At 51.3% G+C, this 14,882-nt stretch overlaps 5 protein-coding genes across 5 annotated transcripts; 2 read left to right on the forward strand and 3 right to left on the reverse strand.

Moving 5' to 3' along the window:
• Positions 1 to 5: 5 nt before the first annotated feature.
• On the reverse strand, positions 6 to 3,198 carry Impbeta11 (importin beta11). The gene has a single exon (XM_003744390.2). It carries the CDS (start codon positions 2,976 to 2,978, stop codon positions 6 to 8), a length of 2,973 nt encoding a protein of 990 aa, XP_003744438.1. The 5' UTR covers positions 2,979 to 3,198.
• Positions 3,199 to 3,814: 616 nt separating this feature from the next.
• On the forward strand, positions 3,815 to 5,099 carry DCTN6-p27 (dynactin subunit 6). The gene is made up of 6 exons (XM_003744382.1): positions 3,815 to 3,856; positions 4,060 to 4,133; positions 4,228 to 4,333; positions 4,458 to 4,510; positions 4,638 to 4,828; positions 4,916 to 5,099. Exons 1-6 carry the CDS (start codon positions 3,834 to 3,836, stop codon positions 5,018 to 5,020), a joined length of 552 nt encoding a protein of 183 aa, XP_003744430.1. The 5' UTR covers positions 3,815 to 3,833; the 3' UTR covers positions 5,021 to 5,099.
• Positions 5,090 to 7,356, reverse strand: Gmd (GDP-mannose 4,6 dehydratase). Its single transcript, XM_003744380.2, has 7 exons — positions 7,210 to 7,356; positions 6,877 to 7,009; positions 6,675 to 6,784; positions 6,343 to 6,535; positions 6,041 to 6,260; positions 5,710 to 5,938; positions 5,090 to 5,612 (listed from the first exon to the last, which is right to left on the reverse strand). Exons 1-7 carry the CDS (start codon positions 7,258 to 7,260, stop codon positions 5,481 to 5,483), a joined length of 1,068 nt encoding a protein of 355 aa, XP_003744428.1. The 5' UTR covers positions 7,261 to 7,356; the 3' UTR covers positions 5,090 to 5,480.
• Positions 7,357 to 9,222: 1,866 nt separating this feature from the next.
• LOC100901639 (WW domain-containing oxidoreductase) lies at positions 9,223 to 11,066 on the reverse strand. The gene is made up of 2 exons (XM_003744391.2): positions 10,792 to 11,066; positions 9,223 to 10,611 (listed from the first exon to the last, which is right to left on the reverse strand). Exons 1-2 carry the CDS (start codon positions 10,886 to 10,888, stop codon positions 9,506 to 9,508), a joined length of 1,203 nt encoding a protein of 400 aa, XP_003744439.1. The 5' UTR covers positions 10,889 to 11,066; the 3' UTR covers positions 9,223 to 9,505.
• A 62-nt stretch (positions 11,067 to 11,128) lies between these two features.
• LOC100901780 (SET domain-containing protein 4) lies at positions 11,129 to 12,442 on the forward strand. Its single transcript, XM_003744392.2, has one exon. The coding sequence runs from the start codon at positions 11,297 to 11,299 to the stop codon at positions 12,440 to 12,442; it is 1,146 nt and encodes a 381-aa protein (XP_003744440.1). The 5' UTR covers positions 11,129 to 11,296.
• Positions 12,443 to 14,882: the final 2,440 nt, after the last annotated feature.

Genomic DNA, 14,882 nt, shown 5'->3' on the forward strand with positions numbered 1-14,882 from the left:
ATATGTTAACAAGTATATTTATTTCTGGCAAACATTCCCGTCTTAGTGTAGCTCTCGAGCATGTCCCGCGTTTCACAATCGATCTCTTGGAGGACTTCCTCAAACTTCTGAGGGCCAACTTTCTCCGCCAGCGCCCGCATCTGATGAAGCAGGAAGTCCGAGAGTACGATAGTGTGCGCGACGTCTTTCTTGATAATCTGGAACATGCGTGCGCTGTGGCAAGATTGGTCTAGTTCGACCTCGGCGTTTACAGACTCCGGACTATCAGCCGGGATGAGCAGCGAATCGGTCTGAGTTCCGTCCTCGGCCACTTCGGTTATGTCGTTGAGGAGTTCACAAACAGCGAGAGCGATCGCGCAGACATTTTTGTACATGATGTCGCTCCAGTTCCAATAGTCGACCAGCAGTCTCAGCAGCGTGATGGCCATCAGTTTCTGCGTTTGCACCACGCTGATATTTCCCATTTTCTTCATCCAACAATCCATGACGAGTCGCATCTGAGCCTCGGGAGTCGACTGTTTAGCCGCCGCCCTGTCCCGCAACAAGTCCATCGCCGCCACCTCGGCGTACAGCAGCACCCTGCACCAGATCGAAAATGAGACGTTCGTATATTCACGCGTGTGCGACTCTTCCACGATTTCCTCCAGGGCGTATCCAATCAATGGATAGAACAATTTCACGGACTCGACAGGTGCTACCCGGATAGCCATATCCACAACTTTGAGAATCAACATGCAACCAGTGATGTTGAGTTCGACGAAGGAGCTACACAGGACGTCGCGGAGCTGCTCCGGATAGCGCTGCAAGAAGTCCATTTTGAAAAGGACGATGTGGAGTTTCAGAATTCCTGTGATGGCCTCGAGGTGATCGCTGCCCATCTCGACAATCGGCAGGATGAAGCGGGTCAGTTCCAGGAGACAGAAATTCGTCTCCGGGTCCCCCTCTCGGACCGCTTCCAGCACGGCTCGCCAGAGATCGAGCGCTTCCTCGAGCAGGAAAACCTGCTGGGGCTCATCTGGATTGACGCTGTGCGCGATAATGCTCAACGTTGTCGGGAAAAGACTCGCGTCGACTGCTTGCATGTTGTCGATGATTCGTGTTAGGAGGCTGATGATTGCGACGCGTAGCATGATGTGCTCACTGGACTCAGTCCAGAGCAGCGGTACGAACGCAACGATTCTCTCCGCGAAAGGATCACATCGTTTGCCCATCCGTTCCACGATGAAAGTCGTCGTTTGGAGGACAACCATTTTACCCTGACAATCCTGGAGGTCGGTGAGAAGCTGGAATATCGCCTTCATGTAGAAGTCTAGATAGGGGGCGAATTGGTCCGCAATGAACACGAAGTCGTCCACGACGTCCTTCGTTGCTTGACACGCGGCCAGCCGAACGACAAGATCCTTGTCGGGCTCCACGAACGCCGCCAGTGTCTCGTACAGCAGTGGACGGTGTCTTTCCGAGAGTTTGATGTCTGACCATTGAGAGAGCATCCAGAGAATAGTCCGGTGCACGATGAGATAGTTCTTGTGGTTGACTCTGAGTTCCGGAATGAGAAACTCTAGGAACCACTTATCGAAGTCCAGATGATCGTACAGCATGTACGGAGCAAGACCCACCGCGGTGTAGGTCGCTTGGCGACGTTGAGCTTCTGCGAACGTGGGTTCGACTTGTAACGGCTGGATCTGGCTGACCAGGCTCACAACTTCTCGTTCGGCGACCTCACGGAATATTCTGAGCAACGTTACGAATAAACTCTCAGTGCATGGCTTGATCGAGTATCTCCAGAGATCCCCGCCTTGTTCGGCGGCGAATTCCTCGGGGTTAGCTTGCCACTCATCGAGTTCCGCTTGGGACACCGGGAAGAAATCGAGGATCAATCTCTGCAAGAACTCGGCCACCATGCTATCGGTGAAAAATTCCAGGACAAGGTCTGTTCCTGACACTTGATCCGGGAGGTCTCGACCTTCGTAGACACCCGTTTCCCTTGCCGCTTGTTCGGCTTGCTCTCCTCTGTAGGCTGGCTCGGTGATGCACGACTTGAGGAGATTGAATGTGTTGACTAGGCACCTCTCGAACATGACTCCACGCCACTCTTGATTGAACGCGAACTGGACCGCAAGTGAAAATGAGCCCTTAACGTACGGTATGTATGCGGATGTGTGCTGGTACTGGACCTCTAGGAAGACTTTCGAGCATTGGAGGCACCACTTCGTGAGCAGCGTCGCGTACGGCTCCCGCTCCCCACAGAAGGCTCTGCACTTCAGCATGGTGAGCAGCCAGTTGAACATGTCTTCGAAACAGGCTGCCAGTTTCTCTTCGACTCCTTTCTTCTGTCCGTGCACCAGTAACAACTTGATGCTCTTCAGTGAGAGCAAGGATCTCTGGAGCAAGTCGACGTCGACGTTTTCGGCGAGGAACGCTTGCGTTGTGGCCCTCCAACATGCGACGATGGGGTAGAACATCCTGGAGGAAACATCGTAGAACACGTACCGATCACTGAGGATTCGCTTGGTTGTTAGACTCTTGATAAAATGGTAGAGAGCCAGAGAACATTGGTAGCCGTACGGTGAGTCAAGATGGTTCATGAGGTGCGGCACGACGGCTTGCCAATCACCAGGGAAATCGTATCTCGACACCTTCGCTATCACAAGGGCCAACTGCAGCGCCAACTGCTGTCCGAGGGTAGTCGTCAACGACTGAAGGAGCATATCTCGAATCACGGCTTTCTCGGTATCCGCTATTGCACCGGGCGCGTTTTTCCGCCAGTATCTGTTAACGCCATTCTTGAGACACACCAATGCCATCCACCGAACTTGCTCCGGAATTTCTGCATTTCGGAATACTGTCGCCAACGCCTGATGATAGCCCGGCTGCACCTCGAAGCTAGACAATTTCGCTTCGGCTTCCTTCACGTTGACCTGGTCCTGACACAGAGCCTGCACCAAGACGCCGGTGAGATCCTGTAGAGACATCGCCATTCATGAAAAGGATTATCCGAGGCGCAGCGGGGGATGCCTGACGTTCTGTCTTTCTGATGACACCCGGGTCGTGGTCGCTCCGAATGGTGGCACTTGACCGAATGACTCCCGTTCACGAACACAGCTAGAAGTCGTCTCTCGGAGCCGGAACCCTCCCTCTGCTTTTATCGCCTACAGCTGCCTCCGAGAGGGCAGAGAGTAGCACGATCGGGAGCGGAGGTACTTCTCAGAGCCACGGGCGCGTGCCTTCGTTCAATGTTTACGGGGGAGACTCTCCTCGCACGGAGTTCCTTCTTTTTTGAGAATAGCAACAAAAACAATACTCTCTCACCCACCCTCTCTCTGCACTCGCCTCTGCTCAGTCCTGGAATCCCGCATAGAAGCCTTGCTCTAATTCGAAATTCGAGGGGTTCCGAGACTGAGAGAGGATTTCAGGCGGGGCTGAGATCCCCCATGAGAATCTCCGCGGATTCTCGCGACTAGAAGCAACCGCTTAGCCGCGAAAGTGCTCTTTCTCAAAAAGTTTAATTCGCCGCGACGAGACGTACATTCCTCGCTCTAGTCTAGTGTCTAGTCCTTCTATGATGTGCTTCGTTCTCGAAGAGCCGACAGGAACGAATGGAATTTCGAGGTCCAATTACTCATATGTGATCGGAAGCGACCCGAGGGGAGTCTGGCCTGAGTCGAGCCGCGCATGCCGAGGTGTCGATTTCCGGCAGCGTTGGGTATCGGGGGAAATCCGTCGGATCCTAGAGCAGCCCTTTTCCGCTTGGCTGTGTCCGGCTCTCATGATGGGAAGCTCTCCAGCCGTCAGCCGGTCGGCGAAAATCACTCCGGGCTTCAATTACACGAACGATGGGTGACAGTAAACAAGAAACGTGAGGAACAAAATTTCTAGAAATCAGCACGTCTAAGCATGGCATCCGGATAGACATGCCATTTTCGAAGATCCTGCACGATTTCTAACTAGCCTGAGTCCCGCGATTCTCGTCGGGGAGCTGAAAATCGAATTCGAAGTAGCATTCGCACTGCTTTCATGACGAAAACGCTATGGATGGCCTGACCGAGAGTCACTTTCCAGGAACCCCAAGGTGCTCGTGGCACAAGGCAGCACTGTCGTTAGGGACTGTGTCATCCAGGGTGAAGTCACCATAGGTTGGTATCGGAGGCTTTTGTGTCCGTGTGACTGTATTTCATTCTGCAACTTATTTGAAGGCGAATAAGTTGACATGTAACTCTCCGGATCCAGGGACGCGCACGGTGATTCATCCCACGGCTCAAATTCTTGCCGAGAAAGGTCCCATAATCATCGGCGAAGGAAATATCGTGGAAGAGAAAGCAAAAATCATCAACCGGTGAGCTCGGGCTTCCTTGGAATGCCATCGAACGATACTTTATTTCATCGGAGAATCGATGTGCCCACTGACTCGACTTCGATCGTTGCTCATACGGTTTAAAAATCTCGAATTCCTTTTCTAGGCGCGAGGAGCCTCTCGTAATCGGCAATCACAACACATTCGAAGTCGGATGCGGTGAGTACATTGCGGATCCTGAATGACGCATTGAGTCGAGTCTTCCGGCTGATGATACGTCTTGAGGTCTGAACACGTCAAAGATATGAACGTTCTTGACGCCAATCCTTCTTTTGGATCTGACCAGTGGTGGAAGCAAATGCAATCGGACATCACAACACTTTCGAATGCCTCTCGAGAGTCGGGCCCTTGGTCTCGGTTGGTTCGGGCTGCACTGTGGGTGCTCGATGTAATGTGTCGACGGAGGAAGTTCTCCCTGACAACATTGTTGTCTACGGGGCGAATTGCGATAGGAAAATCTCAGTTGATAACTTCCGCGTGAGTATTGATCCGTCGGAGGACTGAACTCATCAGAAACTCTATCCTCGAAATGCAGCGCTGACTAACTCGCGCTGTTTCTCTCAGACCTCCAACCCGCAGATCGACTTCTTGTCAAAAGTTATGGTAAATTACCATTATGTGATAAAGCCTAATCGAACTAAGGAGGGCAACGCAATCGGAGCAGAATGACTCGTGTTCCGTGGAGGTCTACGAGAACCCCAGGGAGAGCGTGCATGTATATAAACAGGGGAATAAATTATTTTTTTAATCCCGGCTCCTGAATTTCAAGCTCATCATCTGGTATTCAACGTTTATTCTTATTTATAGCATGCGAGGAAAGACCTCGAACGGGAACCGTTTCGTTGATCGGGTCACGTTGAAAAAATGGGAGTGGAGCTGGCCCCTCATTGTTGGCGGTAGGGTTGGTCGTTGCAGTGCCCAAGGATTTGGAGGAGTCATGAAGAAGGTCGCGCTCCTTTCCCTTCAGGAATGTTCTCTTGTGTTCAGAGGCGGCTTTCGCGGGAAATCGCGGAGATATCCAGCAGACACCGAGTATATAGACGAAGCATCGCTTCAAACCGGAGTGAGCTGCATGTGGCGGGCTCGCTCATCTCCGTAGGAAGGCACATCTTGCTGCAGCCGCTGCGAACTACGCGGACGGGTTGCTCTTCATCAGAAGAATGTCTGCATCGACCATCTCATTAACTAACTCGTCGAATGACACCTTGATAGACCATCCGAGCTCCGTCCGAGCTTTTGATGGATCTCCGAGCAATAAATCCTGAAGGTATGAATCATCATCTTAGATAGTGACTGCGATAATTAGCGATGCGAGGACTCGGAGAGGGTGCGGCCCTTTAATTGTTGAGGTTGCTCACCACTTCTGCCGGACGGAAGTACCTCGGGTTGACTTTGATTCGAACGATTCCACTCTCTTTCTCGACTCCGACTTCATCGACTCCTTCACCTCTCCACTCTATATTTCTCCCTATACGAGCGAAAGATTTCTCCACGAATTCACGAACCGAATGAGTCTCTCCTGTGGCCACAACGAAATCTTCGGGCGTATCCCGCTGCATCATCAGCCACATCGCTTCAACGTAATCTCTGCAGGAGCCCAGTATAAGCGAGAGCGTTAGGGATTATTCACATAGAAGGACACTAACTCGAAACGGGAAATGCAGAACATCTGCAACAAGGAAAACTCACCTCGCGTGGCCCCAGTCTCGTTGGGAATCCAAATTTCCAAGTTCGAAGAATTCCAGCTGGCCGAGATGGATCTTCGCGACGGATCGGCTGATTTTCCGGGTGACGAAAGTCTCACCTCTACGGGGACTCTCGTGATTGAATAGGATGCCGTTCACCGCGAACATGCCGTATGCTTCACGATAGTTCACGGTGATCCAATAGGCATATAATTTCGCACAACCTACGCAGCAGATTCGTTTTAAGGACCGAACTCGAGTAAACCTATCAGACTAAGCGGAATGAATTCGTTGAATGAGTCTCACCGTAAGGAGATCTCGGGTGGAATGGGGTGCTCTCCTTCTGGGGTATCTCCTTCACTTTACCATAAAGTTCACTAGTAGAAGCTTGGTAGAATTTGACTTTTTTATCGAGACCACAAACTTTGATCGCTTCCAGGAGTCTCAGTGTGCCTAGAGCGTCGACATCGGCAGTGTATTCAGAGAGATCAAAGGACACCTTGCATGCGGGGATGGGCGAAAGATTTAATTTCGATGTTAGGTTCCCAAGCATCTCGAATCGATCATCCTTTTTCCACTACCCATCAGCGCGACGAATATGTCCGGACGATTCCATGCTTAGGCAGCTTTGAACTCACTTTGACATGTGATTGCGCGCCAAGATTGTAAACTTCGTTGGGTTGCGTCTCACGTATCAATTTGATGAGACTCAAGCTATCCAGAAGATCACCGTAGTGTAATTTCATCGCTGGAAAGAATAATAAGGAAATATCGTTGTGCCCAAACATCTCGAGTCTGACCTGAGCCAGCTACTCTCATTTTATGGAATTCCGAACTCACAATTCTGCCGATGAGTTCTTGGATCTTCATACAGGTGTTGCACCCGACCGGTATTGAAAGAGCTGGACCGTCGTAAAATACCATGGACTTCATAACCTTTCTCTAAAAGGAACTCCGCGAGATAAGATCCGTCCTGAAATCAAGTGAAGTTCTGGAGGACTTCCGGGGACCCGGATCGATCGATTCACAAAGTAGAGAACATGGCCTGATGGGATCCTCACACACGGCTCGTCGCGTCCGACAATCAATCGATTGATTGATCGAACAAGGCAGAGCACTGTCCGCCGGCTCCTTCTCCAGGAGTGGTACGGAGCGAATGCCGGGGAGTCTTACCTGTCCTGTGATTCCCGATATCAGAGCAACCTTCCGAGGATCTCCGGCCATCACTTTAAGTCCACACCCACAATCTGGCGTTCAGAAGAATTATAAAATAGCATGTACTCTCGACGTGGCCGGTGACAGTTCCAGAGAGAGTTACGCTCTCCAGGTAGAGAACGGAGCCTTCATGCTTAGATTGATGGATGCATTCCTCCTCGTCCGTCATGAACGGGCGGTTGACGGGGCGACAGAGTCCTCACAATCTGCTCGCTATGTTGGTCGGACGAAGAATTTCCGTCGTCCGGCGGCTTGGGATCGGAACGCCGGACGGCGCCAAACAATGAGCCAAATAGAGCCTCACAATGAGCGTTACACTAGGAACGAAATGAGGGTAGCCGAAAGAGGAAACGATCTATCGATCCTTAGATCGTCCGCTTTTCCGGCTCGACAGACAGCGAATATTTATTGTATCTGGGCTGGAAGCTGTCCCGGCCTTGAATTATGGTCAAGGCCATTCGATTGAAATATGAGTCTTTCCTCCCTCTTCTCACAGGATTCTTGCTGATCCATTCCTTGCCGGTCCGCAACGACAAGGCATATCGGAAACGCTCTTCGCTGTGCATCGAACCGCAAGTCAACGAGAAAGACTGTCGGTGTTCGCCATCATGTGCGACACCGATGACGATATTCTTCCTTTTTTTTTGGAGGCGGATACTTCTCTATCGGTGTTCTGATTGAGTCTCCGAATGAGCCCAAACCTGAATGGTCGGGGGCAAGATGACCGGAAGTAATCGTGGTCTCCAAACGGGTGAGCCATCCCTAAAGACTCGACCTCGCGCTCGATTCGCTGTTATTCGCTTGACCACAATCCATCCCATTCGATCGGAAAGGGCTCTGTATTGTAATTCTCGTCCGCAAGAATCTGGTTGCCGTCGGATTCGGTCGCGTCGATGAACGCGTGTTGTACGGCAGCCGGAAAGCATGAGATTCCAGCATCTGATCGACCCGGTTCGAGAGGCGGATATGACATATCACTCTTTCGAGCTCATTTGATACAACTCACATTTTTTGCTTTAATTTAAGAGGTCTATCAATTGTCACGGAACTATGGCCCCCAGCTCGAATGGGCCCAGGCGGTTTTCGTCAACAGATCGTTCGCGTGGGTCGTCTTCGCCAGGCGGGAATGGATGTGCCGTGCGCCCTCGACACTGATGAGAAAGTTCACTGTCACGTCGTGGGAGATCTCGCATGGTGCAGCCATGATTAGTTCGAGACGTTCCTCAGTGTCCTGCGTAGCCTGGAGAGTAATACGGGCTCCAACGTACCAGGATAGGCTCCAGCAGTGAATAGAAACATGACAACCCACACCCATGGAGCGCCAGAATCGAGCGCGGAAATAGAGGCCTTGTTCTCAGTTACAACCATCACAAACGATCCGAAAGCCAATCGATTGCGCGATGCCAAGTTCGAGCCAAGTGTTATTCTGCGGAAAGCCCCATCAGCTCCTAGACTGCGCGGGGCGGAGCAGACTTGCGTTGCATCCAGTTCTGCTTATCTATCTACTCTATTGCTCATTCTATTTCTAAGTCCAGGATGCACCCGAACGGATTCGCCTTCTGAATCCGTTCTCGGAAGAAATTCCCATTCACCCGGGATACTGAAGCAAGGCTGGATTGTTCAGCAGCACAAATTGATTCATTCGTTTATTTCCCAACAGAGGCGAACTAAAGCTCCCGGTCACGTCAAGATCCTGCTGTCGTCAGCTGGAGAGTTGAAGTGCGGCCCGGGGAAATTAGCTCGACCCGATATCGTGGTAACTGGTAACCATCCCGGAGCGTAATACCCTGTATATTCGCTGTGCTCTAATTTTGAATCGCTGTCACTCCTGTGTTGAGCTGTGCTTCCCGCAGCCAATGGCACGGCATCCGCGCGGAAAAATGAGTGGAGTGCGAAGACTAGAACACGATGTCATCTTATGGAACGAAGCGGTCGATCTGCAGGGTAAGTCCTCCTGAGGGTGGCTTTCTTGATCCGAGGCTCCGGAAGTCGAAGAGGGGCATCGCGACCCCGAAGGATCTTGATCACTCGCTCGAGGTCAGGGTATCACAGGGAGTTATTCCGACTTTCCTCCCGCTCACAGTTCTCTTTTCTGTGCTGTGTATAGTCGCTTTCTTCAGCGAAGAGAATTAGAGAGACTTTCCTGACTGGAATCCATCCAAATGAGTAGATCGGCGGAAATCTCCCACATTTCGAACGAATCGAAAGTGTCCGAAGAGCTTTTATGCCTTTATTCATTTTCGCTTATATGCACTCACTGCATGTTGAGGTCCTTCAGAATTTTTTCGGACACCCTCCACAGCTTTTCGGCGAGCTTGTCATCATTCGCTGCTTTGGTAGCCGAACAGATACAGCAATTGTTCAGGTACAACGCCCCGCGATCTTCCATATCCGGAGATGCTGCAGCGTAAACGGTCGTTGCCGCGCCTTGTTCTATGCTTTTGGTGAACGGGGACGCGAGGAAAAAGAGCAGCTTCCAAAACCACCAGGTACGACTTATGCTCGTTCTGATCATGTTCCCTGGATGCACGGCGAGAGCCCGGATGCCCTGCTTGCTCATTCGCCGATCGAGTTCTCTCGCGAAGAGGATGTTGAACAGTTTTGAGTCGTTGTACGCAACGAGAGAAAACCAAAATCTGCCTGGACTCTTCATAGTCAGCCGTTCCTCAGAGATATCCTCCGGGGTCGTCAGAAAAGACTGACGATGACTCTCAGAGCTGAGAACGATCACTCGGGACGGGCTCGAGCTCACCAGAAGACTCTGGAGTTGTTTGTAGAGGTAGAATTGCGAAAGATGGTTCACTTGGAGCGTGCTCTCGAAACCATCCCTCGACAGCTCGAAACCCGGTCCGAAAATGCCCGCATTGAGGATAAGGATGTTCAGAGTGTCGTACTTTTTTCTGAACTCGAAAGCAAAGGAACGGACGCTCGAGAGATCCAGGAAATCGACAAACATGGCTTCCAGCTTCAGATTAGGTCGGTCACTGAGAGCTTGTTTGATAGCATCCTCCGACTGCGCGAAGTTCCTCGTTGTGAAAACGACACGCGATCCGTGAGCTGCGAGACTCAAGGCGGTCAGCCATCCGATCCCGGCACTCCCGCCGGTGACGAGAACAGTTTTATTCGATAAGTTTATGCCCTCGAGCACATCCCAGCACGTGGCGTGCGAGTCGAATCTCCGCCGGAACGTGTCGGTGTCTTCCGTCTTGAAGGCCAGTCGTGGGTCGACGGTTGTTCTTTGACCGGTTTGACAGTTGACAAAAACCTTGCCTCCGTCGAATTGCTCGACCCATCCGAAGGGGAGCTCTTTGGGAACGCATTTTCGCTTGCGCGTCACCGGGTGCTCGAATGTTGCCTCGCCTGTAGCCAGGGAAAGTTCTTTAGTTCTGAACGTAGGAGGGAGCGCCTCCGAAATCGGCGGGACTGGTTCATTCGCCGATCAACCGAGTGCAATCCCTATTTTCCGTGAGCTCGACAGGTGTCTTCAATATTGTGTCTTCCGAATGGGGAGAATCTGACTTTTCAGAACCAGAAACTGACCGGTGCAGGCATTGATGAAAGCGACGGAACCGTCTTTGTTGGCTTGTTCTCTCCAGCCGGGAGGTAACTCGTCGTCCGAGTCACTGTCATTAGCCATTCCTTATTTGAGGATGCGCGGTGGCAGGTCAGTTAGGACCTACCTCTGCGCTAAGAAGGAGAAAGAGTTCGACAGTCGGATCGGACGGACAGAGATTCACGGAAAGCTCCGCCGTTAATTCCTTGGACAGAGATGAATTCCTGTTTGAGTGTCGCTGGTGGTCGTCATCTCGGTACTCACTCAGCGCTCAATGCGATGTGTCGGAGAATTATTTCGAAATGGAAGCGATCAGCTGACGCCTGGGCCGCGCGTTCCGAAGGAGAGCGTAGCGTTCTGTCTCTTCGATAACTCCGCAGATTCTGATCGCCCCCGCCTAGAAACGATGCAGTTATAGGTTGCGCGGATTCGGAGGGGTTCGAGCAGTGATCGTCACCCTTCGGATATCTCAACGGGAATCGTGGCGGGAAAATGGGTCGAACCCGGAGGAAGCGTAAACGAAGACCGCGAAATCTGTTATCGCCCAAATGGATCGGAGAACTCTACTCCTGGATTCAGAGACTCGGCTTCAAGCCGACCAGTGTTCTGAGACTTGCATGTACGCCTGCCTCGGGTCGCGGTATAGTTTGTCTCAGCAATATAGAAGCAGGTGATGTGATCATCGATCTCCCATCGACTCTGCTGATAACTCCGGATCTAGTGCGGAAAGAGCTCAATATGAGTAAGGAGAACCTTTCCGCTGAAGAGATTTTGACGATTTTCGTTCTCTCGGAGAGGAGCCTGGGAGAGAAATCAAAATGGAAACCCTACATCGAGTCGATCCCGGACGTTTTCGACGGTCTGCAGTGCAGGAAAAGTGTACGTTTGCCGCGTCGGCTCGCTCAAGCCATCGACAGATGGAACGCCGAGAGACGGAACGTTTTCTCGAGATTGCGAATGTTCTTCCGTGGAAGAGGAATCGACTTGAACTTCGAAACTTTCTCTTGGGCCTGGAGCGCCGTGAACACCCGATGCATTTACGTGGAGGGTCACGGGAGTACTTTGGCTCCGTTTTTGGATTTGCTCAATCACCATTGGAAGGCATCCATCGAAACATCATTTGTGAACAACCATTTCATCATCCGTAGTAACGTAGGCTACGAGGCCGGGAGCGAAGTTTTCATCGGCTACGGCAGCCACGACAACCGGACGCTTTTCCTGAATTACGGCTTTGTTCTCGACGAGAACCCGAATGATTGCATCACGGTCGAGCTGGAACACCTAGAGAAACTGAAGAGATCGCGAAATATTCACGAGTTTGCGAGGAAAATCGAGTTCCTGCGCCAAAACCAGAAGTTCACGGACCAGACTGGTTTTACCAGAGACGGCGCGACATGGAATCTGGGGATCGTCATCGGAGTTCTCCAAGAAGACGACGAGGATATTTGGACTGGGTACCTCACAGGAGAGGCAACAGCTGATAAATCAGATTGGTGCGAGCTTCTGGCGAGAATTATGTTAGAAGACTACAGTCTTTCCGTGCCCGATCCAATGGCTCAGAAGCTCCTAGAAATTGAGGAGAATATTCTCCGATCCCTAATAAATGGAGACGCTCCTCGAAAGACGAAGGAGATTTGATTGAGGAAACCGATTCCTTCTCTCGGATAGAGCTGTACCGATGTAGAACTCCTCAGCAGGAGCTCGTCGATCATCACGAGTCATTCCAGCTCAGATAGCCAAGGGTTGCGGGACTTTCGCTGGTGAAATGAGGACAGTATGGGACACACGCGACTCGCGAGCGTCGACAATGCCCTCGATTCATTGAATCTCTTCGGGGGTCGAAGGTCTCGTGTGTGTCTTTTCGCAATGGGGAGCTAAAGTCTGGTTGATGATGCATGCGAACTCCTAGAACTTTTGGCATCGCCTCCCACGAGTTTCTCGAAAGTCGATACAGGTCGCGTACATACAAAGTACCGCACGAGGCCATCGACTCGCTATCTCCAACCGACGAACCGCGCGAACTTGACTCCGTCAATCCTGTTCGGGAATGGAAGTTCTTCCCGATGTGAAACCATCGGTCTCCTTTCTTCTCATTGACCGATCAAAGGAATGCCGGCGTCTCCGAAGTCGTACAGAGGGGTGGATCGGCAGATCCTTTCGCTCAGAGGGCTCGTTGACAAATATCGCAGCTTGTTGCTTAAGTTCGACATCTCCCGTATTCCATTGTACGTCTCCCGTATTGACGGACGGCTCGGGGAGCGAGACCCCGAAATGAGGTTTGTCTCGAAAGTTCGGTGCAACAGGAGGTTATTCGGCTGCGGTCTTTGCTCTCTAGGGGCGATAATTCTATTCCGAGTGGAATGAGCTCGAGTCCAAAGCCCATAAGCTTAGCCTCCGTGGGTCGAGAAGATTCGGCATTCAGCCGTCTCAAATCGGTGTACCATGTTCCGGAATCGGAAGAGAAAATCATTTCGTCTTCGGTTCAGCTTATTGAGTGAGCCCTAAATACAAGAACCCTATCAATCGAACTCGTTGATTGCCGCTTGAAACATTGGTTCGGAATCTTCACATGCAACTCTCACAAGGAATCTCCGGAACTTCATCGAAAGCGACAGTTTCGGTGATCCTCGTGGACTGAAGCGCAAGCCGAGGATTGTTTTCTTCTGTCACAATTTGGACCGATCACATCGTAAGATGCGATATCTCTTAGAAGAATCCAGGAAAGTCCATTCTTCGCCGCCTCGCCGGGTCGATTTAACCGACCTTCTCGTTGCGATCACTCGAAACGTCGGCCCCTATCGCAATATCAAGAATCTGTCGCGATTTCTACCGGGCGAATTCAGAGTAATCATTCTCGTGGACGCCTCCGACTGGAGGAGGTTTCCCTTACCATTCGACTGCACGGAAAAATTCATAATCAAAATGCCTTTCGGCTCCAAAAATGAACGTCGAGAGAACTAAGAGACCGTCGTCGATAAGGGAGTGCCTCACTATTTGGAACTCGAACAGGAACTCCACACCTTGTGCTCTGAGTATCAGTATTGCTCAAAGTCTGCGTCGTCTGGGAGAATCGTCGATCGAATGAGAATTTTATTTGATTTTCAAGCACCTCCGAACCCTGTTTCAATACTACGGTACCGTACGAGTTTGGCAATCTGAACGCCGGCCAGACCCATTTCATGCTAACTCTCTTGAGCGAGCAGGGATCCGTCGCGTACGGCTTCGATACCCATGCTCCAGTCTCCGGAATACGGGAAGATGTGCTCAACGAATCCATCTTGAGGATCATGTTTCTGCTCGGAGCATCGATCTGGTTCTTCGGCAACGTTTCGTTTACCGGAACTTTTCTCGGGCTCCTGTGTACGATTTCAGGTTCGGGAAGTTGTCCCGAACGACTCAAGAGGAACATCGCAACAGCGGGTGATTCATGGATCCTCGGAAACATTTTCTTCTCGTTTATCCTGGAGGACGATCTGACTTCCTCAATCAGCGTACCGAGCGCGTTGCGACTCTCCCGGATTCAGACTTGCGAAGACGCTAATTATAAAGTCGATTCTCGAGGTGTTTACGAAACGATAAGGTCAGACCGGTTTCGGGGCTGGATGGCGAGTCTCCGGAAGAACCAAAGAGGTAGGTGCGTCGTCTGCAGCTCCCGATCCGAGATCAAGGATATACGCCGTTTTTTCGATTTCATCCACATGCATCACGTTACCTTGGAGCACACCGCGCGGAAGTGGGTTCTCTATCCATATCGGTTTGGCAACGATATTTGCCCGTTCAATGCCGGTGCCCGGCAGTGCGTGGTCACGTTGTCGTACATAGAGAACTTTGAATGGAATGCGTACGCTCTGAAACTATTGGAACACGATCTGTCGGCAGCGCCATTCCGAAGAGTTCAAATGCTCTGCATCGGGGGAGAAAAAGGATCTGTCGAGAAGCAGCACGGATGCTGTTCGAACAAGCGGAGAGCGAAGGCGAAATTCTTCAAGTACCTCGCTACTTTCGGCTTGAAGCAGCCGGATTCGGGTTGATCCGAGAACGGGCTCTCGATGAACTTTTCATGGACTGGATCAGGCGT

This window comes from Galendromus occidentalis, unplaced genomic scaffold, assembly GCF_000255335.2.
Source record: "Galendromus occidentalis unplaced genomic scaffold, Mocc_1.1 scf7180000077465, whole genome shotgun sequence".
NCBI classification, from domain to species: Eukaryota; Metazoa; Arthropoda; class Arachnida; order Mesostigmata; family Phytoseiidae; genus Galendromus; species Galendromus occidentalis.

What these genes read in the sequence shown, in the direction of transcription:
- Impbeta11 (XM_003744390.2), bottom strand. Translation starts at nt 2,978, where the DNA reads ATGGCGATGTCTCTACAGGATCTCACCGGCGTCTTGGTGCAGGCTCTG.
- DCTN6-p27 (XM_003744382.1), top strand. Translation starts at nt 3,834, where the DNA reads ATGGGTGACAGTAAACAAGAAAC. An exon ending in AAAGCAAAAATCATCAACCG is followed by an intron (nt 4,334 to 4,457) that starts GTGAGCTCGGGC and finishes TTCCTTTTCTAG; the next exon opens with GCGCGAGGAGCCTCTCGTAA. An exon ending in CACATTCGAAGTCGGATGCG is followed by an intron (nt 4,511 to 4,637) that starts GTGAGTACATTG and finishes GGATCTGACCAG; the next exon opens with TGGTGGAAGCAAATGCAATC.
- Gmd (XM_003744380.2), bottom strand. Translation starts at nt 7,260, where the DNA reads ATGGCCGGAGATCCTCGGAAGGTTGCTCTGATATCGGGAATCACAGGA. An exon ending in GCGCGCAATCACATGTCAAA is followed by an intron (nt 6,536 to 6,674) that starts GTGAGTTCAAAG and finishes CCCGCATGCAAG; the next exon opens with GTGTCCTTTGATCTCTCTGA. An exon ending in CGAGACTGGGGCCACGCGAG is followed by an intron (nt 5,939 to 6,040) that starts GTGAGTTTTCCT and finishes GGGCTCCTGCAG; the next exon opens with AGATTACGTTGAAGCGATGT.
- LOC100901639 (XM_003744391.2), bottom strand. Translation starts at nt 10,888, where the DNA reads ATGGCTAATGACAGTGACTCGGACGACGAGTTACCTCCCGGCTGGAGA. An exon ending in TTTCATCAATGCCTGCACCG is followed by an intron (nt 10,612 to 10,791) that starts GTCAGTTTCTGG and finishes CCCTGGCTACAG; the next exon opens with GCGAGGCAACATTCGAGCAC.
- LOC100901780 (XM_003744392.2), top strand. Translation starts at nt 11,297, where the DNA reads ATGGGTCGAACCCGGAGGAAGCGTAAACGAAGACCGCGAAATCTGTTA.